At 41.7% G+C, this 6000-nt stretch overlaps 1 protein-coding gene across 1 annotated transcript in view; it reads left to right on the top strand.

The window, feature by feature from the left end:
• The first annotated feature begins 244 nt into the window (after positions 1 to 244).
• GPR149 (G protein-coupled receptor 149) overlaps positions 245 to 6000 on the top strand; it is a 57925-nt gene continuing 52169 nt past the window's right edge. Inside the window, exons 1-2 of the mRNA XM_069973901.1 lie at positions 245 to 1621; positions 4793 to 4985. Coding sequence (XP_069830002.1) covers positions 689 to 1621; positions 4793 to 4985 — 1126 coding nt within the window. The 5' untranslated portion in view covers positions 245 to 688. The remainder of the gene's footprint in view (positions 1622 to 4792; positions 4986 to 6000) is intronic.

Genomic DNA, 6000 nt, shown 5'->3' with positions numbered 1-6000 from the left:
TTTATCTAAGTATTGTATTGGCATGTATGAAATAAATACATCTATCTACACTACATATTTTTAATTAAATAAATTAAGTTTATTGTCTGCTGCATCATGTTGTAGACTTGGTGACTATGAACATGAAGGATTCAGGGATACAAGGCATTTAGAGCTGAACAGTTGTCGAAAGAAGCTGAGAGATTATATACATCATACTCATGCTTTTATTCCTCTTCCTATTGAGAGCCGGAGAGAAGACTCCACCCTCCTGCAGCTCTGAACAGACTGATTCAAAGAACATCTCACTCTACTACCGTCCTCGCAGAGCAAACATTGATTATATCCGCTCCTCTGCTCTCTCCACGGCTCACCTTACAACCTATTCACATCGGGCAGGATGTTTGAGTAACGGATGGAGATGCTGCCTCCTTACCCTGTCATTACTTCAAGGATCCGGAACTTTACAGCTGCCGATGCTTATAGAAGGCACGGTGCATTTCACAAGACTTTGGCTCCCGAGCGCTCTACTTGAGGATGGAATCTTCAGCTTCGATAGAACTTTTATTAAAGTAAAGCTTCAGGAAGAAGAACAAAGTTTGGAAAAATGATAAATTTTTTGCCTTCGGGAGGAAATTTAAGGAAGCATGGATGACGCATTGTCAGTAAACCTTATCATCATATCTTAGGAGAATATACGACTAAAGCAATGTCGGTTCCAACAACTGTTGTGTATGCAAACAGCACGAGGTTAAGTACAGAGACACCAAAGTCGGCAACTACTAGTAATATATTTCTTTTTTGTCTTACACTAACTCTGACGTTAATCGTCTTGGTGAGCAGCATCTATTCTCTGGTGTCCTTGGTGAGGATAAAGAACAGGTCTGCGCTGTCTATGTTAGTGGCTTCCTTGTGCGTGGATGACTTACTGTGTGTAGTACCTGCGTCTATCTTCATGGTAAGACAATGGACTAATAGCCTGCTTTCCCAGCCACTGTGCACAGCCGCTGCTTTCCTCTACCTGTTTCAGGGGGTATCAAGCAATTTAAAGGCATCGATAATCATTTCCTACAACTTCTGTACAGCTACCAAACCAGCAAACTATGAGACTACCAAAATGCCTCCTAAGATATCATGGGCAATTGTCGGCACATGGCTAGTCAGTTTGATTATAAGTGCACTTCCGTTTTGTGGTTGGGGTACATACAGTGCCACGTCTTGGGGATGCCTTATTGACTGCACCAGTTCTTACGTGCTGTTTTTATTCGCATTTTATTCTTTCTGTTTTTGTGTTCTGACAGTCTTCTCTGTCCCTCTAACTCACCAGTTGCTTTGCTCGGATAACCAGGATCAGCTACTATATTTCAATTATAGAGATATTGCTAAAGGTTATCTAACCCCGAATACACCTCTGGGCAGCAACGCCTCGTCTATGTCTCCTGATAATCCTGCCGGAAAAACCTTGAAGAATTTCAATGAGAATTGTGTGAGCTCAGAGGCTATGTACAAGAGGAGTCTGGGTGATGATCGGCACAGTACGGGCGGCACCAGAGGAAGCAGGAGCGTGACCGTGCTCTTTGCTCAGAAGCGCTTTTCCCTCATACTTGCTTTGACTAAAGTCATTCTCTGGCTTCCAATCATGGTAAAAGCATGCTCTTTCATATTGCAATATGCTGTCAATAAAAAGTAATGTGTCATGTAACAGACAGTTTAATTATTCTCTGTGCACGTCTTACATCTGCTACTGTGACAGGTATTTCTATATATGCTATTAGGATCTGGAACGGAGAGTAGAAGTGATGGACCTACTGGTTCTGTGGACAGCTATGGCTAAGCATAGGTTAAACACTTATGGCATGCTACTCTAATACACTCATTGAAAGTAAAAGCTCTTTATTGCTTTTGTGTGTCTACAACCTTGACATGTCACAAAGGCATTGCTCTGGCAGTAAACGGAGGAAAATATATGTTTTATTAAGTGCTGCTCGGTCAGGGATGGCTGCAGTGATACATATTAATGTGGACAGATGTTGTACAGGAGGAAAAGGTTAATTAAACAACAGCAGACTGGCTCCGGCTTAGAGGACCTAGGATGACGTGGACCAGCTTGTACATAGTAAAATATATTTCAAAGAGAATGTTAGCATTACTAGACCGATGATAAAAATCAATAATGTCACATGTCTACTTATGGGACTTTTAGGTTACAAATGTAAAGAAATTAGTGGTAAATTGCGCAAGTGTGTGCAACATAGATATAAATTATCTGGCGCCATTATTAGGCTATGTTCACACTACGCAAGTACTGTAGTGATCACGGCCATTGTTGATCACAGCCGTTATTACTACGGTACTTATGTAGTGCTGCCGCTGAGGGAATCCCAGCCAGAGTGTATACTATAGGGGAGATTTATCAAAGGGTGTAAAATTTAGACTGGTGCAAACTGTCCACAGCAACCAATCACAGCTCAGCTTTCCTTTCACAAGAGCTGGAAGCTGAGCTGTGATTGGTTGCTGTGGGCAGTTTGCACCAGTCTAAATTTTACACCCTTTGATAAATGTCCCCCATAGTATACACCGTACGGGATCCCTAGCGATGCCGCAAGAAACTGACATGTCAGACCCTGTCAGTTCACACAATGGATGGTGAGCAGCTGGGAATTTGGATGCGAGCGCACACGGATGCATCTGCATCCGAATTCAGAGGCAGTGAGGATGATCTGATCTTTTTCGACAGTGGCCGGTGTCATACAAAGTGGGAACATGGCCCTTTAAGGTAAAACTTATGTACTGTATGCAGCATTTGCCATGTTAAAGGGAAGCAATCTCTCAAAAAAATGCCTATAGGGCTAAGGAAACATCAGCCAGCACAGTTCTGAAACATATTAATGTAGTCTGTGTCCCTGTCCGGTATAGACAGCAAACTTACATTTATAAAGTTCCAAGCTCTATGGAAATTAGGTCCAACTAGTCATCTGGGCGTCTTCCTTTAGCCAAGTAGTTACGGTTAAGGGGCCTATCAGCGCTGTAATCACGCCCCTCTGGGTGTGATTCAAAGTGCTGTATCTCCATGACGTCACCAAGAGGTGACGCTCCAGCGTCTTCCTTACACCAAACATGCTCAGTACAGTGGGGAAAGGACACTGCTATACTGCACAGGTCCGTTGTAAGTAAGACGTCAGAGCGCCGCCCACCTCTAGTTAATGCGAAGGCCCACCTCTTGTGACATCATTGGAGATACAGCACTTTGAATCATGCCCAGAAGAGCGTGATTACAGCACTGACATGCCTGGTGACCATGACTACATGGCTTAAGACGCCCAGATGACTAGTAGAGCTTCATTTACATAGAGCGCAGGACTTTATGAAAGTTTGCTGGTTATACCAGGCAGGGATGCGGACTACGTAATTAGTGAATAGTTTCCTGTAAAGAATCCTTGGCTAGCCCAAACCAGTGTGAATTTTTGAATGTATATAATCTTACTGTAATAATGTTTCCTCCTTGTGTTCCCCCAAAGTTGTTTTTTACATGGAAATGCTTCCCTTTGTGCTTCCACACAGTAATAACTCCCCCTATGTGCCCCCATATAATAGTTAGATGCACCCTCACTCTAATTCTTCCTTTACACTGATAAGAGATAAAGAAACCAAAACTGAAACTTACCTTTCTCCATTCCCACTCTGAGCAGCTTAGTCCTTTTTCTACTGTACATATCCTGATGCAGACACTGTGATGCTTTGACATCCCTGCACTGCCTGCATTGGGATACTGACATCCACAGCTGTTCCCAACCTCTTCTAGGCAGCAGGCCGAAAGTAGCCTATTGCCAACAAATATCAGTAGTGAGTAAAGTAGCATGTGCCTTGGATTTCTTGGATGTCTAGTGGTGGTCACAAACCTATGTGCAAAGTTAGTATGCCCTTACATTCTGACTTGTTGCATTTTTGTGTTTTTTTGGGGGGCCTGTTTTTAAAAATTCACTATGCTCTCGTTATAGCATTTATTGGGAGCTTTCCCATAGGCTTTTCTAAAGATCTTCAAAAACACCAAGAAAAATGCAGGTACAAAATTATACAAGATAAAGATGCCACCAAAACACATATATGAATGTCATTAAAACACATGAAAAAAAAAAATGCATTTTTTTAATGTTTAAAATTACATTTACTATTTTAAAGCTAAAAATAAGTACGTGAAGGAGCTCTTAAAAGGGTTTTCTGGCCCCTTCGAAAAAATGACCCAGCGGCAGGCAGTTCAGCACTGCTCCGGATTGCTCTGTGGAAGTGTCCTGATGACATCTCCATACTCTCATGTCATGTGCACTTGGTCTTATATATGACCGCTAAGTCCAGTGTTTGGTGCACCATCCCATACTGAGTGTGCATGTTCTTCATGGGAGAACTTCCACAGGGTAGTTAGGACTGTAGTTGGGACGATAGAGAGAAGTGAGTATGTACTTTTTGTTCCTTTTTCTACTGTCCTTGCCTGCCACTGAGTCACTTTCTTAGAGGGGTTGGAAAGCCACTTTATTGCCACCTGTAGATGACTGTAGTCCTAAGTTGCTCTATGTCCAGTATGTAGGACCATGAACAACCCTGGTGCTTGGGCCATGAAACATAACTATGAGCATCCCACAACTGCACCTTAAGTAACTGCAGTCTTCAAGTTCCACTTGTGATTTTTCTATAGGTAACAATCGATCATCAATATCAAAGTTGAGAAAAACTAATAATAATATCTGATTCTTTTGTACGTTTGTTACTCCTTCAGTTGAGGAGCAGACAGTTACCATATCAAATCTCTACCTTTCAGATACAGATGGCTGTTCAGCACATTGTTGGCTTCCAGAACCTTTCTTTCGAGACATTAAGTTTTCTTCTGACTTTGTTAGCTGCTACCACCACTTCGCTGTTTGTCCTCTCTGAGTATTGGAGTCATCTCCCATGCGGCTGCATCATCAACTGCAAAAAGAACGCATATTTTATGTCACCAGAAGATTGCCAAGGTGGGTGGATGTAACAAAACATAATATATGTCTTCACAAATCTGTTGATTTCTAAGTAGAATTATAGTTTTTAATAGAAAAATGTTCTTTACTTTATAAGTCGTCTGGTAACGACCAAACGGGCCTTGAGTTATAGTGCGCCAATAATGATGTAAACCTTCATTAGAGACAAGATATTTTTGCGTGTACGTAATACAGATAAGTGTTTACGTCCATAGTATGTCCCAACCTGCTAGCTCCTCAGGTTACTGTGATGCTTTCTGTTCAGGTCTTTATACATACACTCAAGCAAGGGTTGTAGCATTGAAACAAGCAGGTGTCTTTATTACACATGTGGCTTCAATTTTTTGTTTTTACTTTTGCCCATATAATGGACACTCACTATCAGTAGTCCTGCGGTGCCATCTATTTTATTCCAGCATTCACACATTTCATCACACATCACATGAGCAGCAGTAAGGGTCCTTTTTACACAGCTCTATATAGGGCCATGCAAAAACGCAAGCTATCAGATCGATGCTTGTTTGCAGCGCCACCAGAATATGTGATTAACTGCATAGCCAGGCCGCACGAAAGATCACTTTTTCATTTGTGCGGCCATTTAAATATATTGCTATCAGACTTATATGCCCGGTTTACAGGTTTAAAATTTTCCCACCCCCTGGCTGATTGCCAGCACTTTTACACGAACCGATCATCGGCCTAAGGAGCGTTTTTAGCAACCTCCTTGCTGCTTATGAACCCATGTAAAATAGGCTTAAGACCACTAGAAAATGACATGATTTATTTGTCTCAGGAAGTGCTCTGTCCTGAAGCAGTTGAATACTTGTTACCTACAGGATGGCATCATCACCTGTCAGATCCTTCTTGTTGTATCTGTATGATGCTGCTGCTGTCTCTGCCATCTTTATGGGATCAGAATATGTAGAAGTTATATACCTCGCTGAGTCTTCAAATTTTTGCAACATTTTTTTTTAGCAATTTTGGCAAAATAGCAATCATGGTTAAAAAAAAA

This window comes from Dendropsophus ebraccatus, chromosome 6 (assembly GCF_027789765.1).
Source record: "Dendropsophus ebraccatus isolate aDenEbr1 chromosome 6, aDenEbr1.pat, whole genome shotgun sequence".
Lineage (NCBI taxonomy): Eukaryota > Metazoa > Chordata > Amphibia > Anura > Hylidae > Dendropsophus > Dendropsophus ebraccatus.
This window is presented reverse-complemented; position numbering and strand designations above follow the sequence as displayed.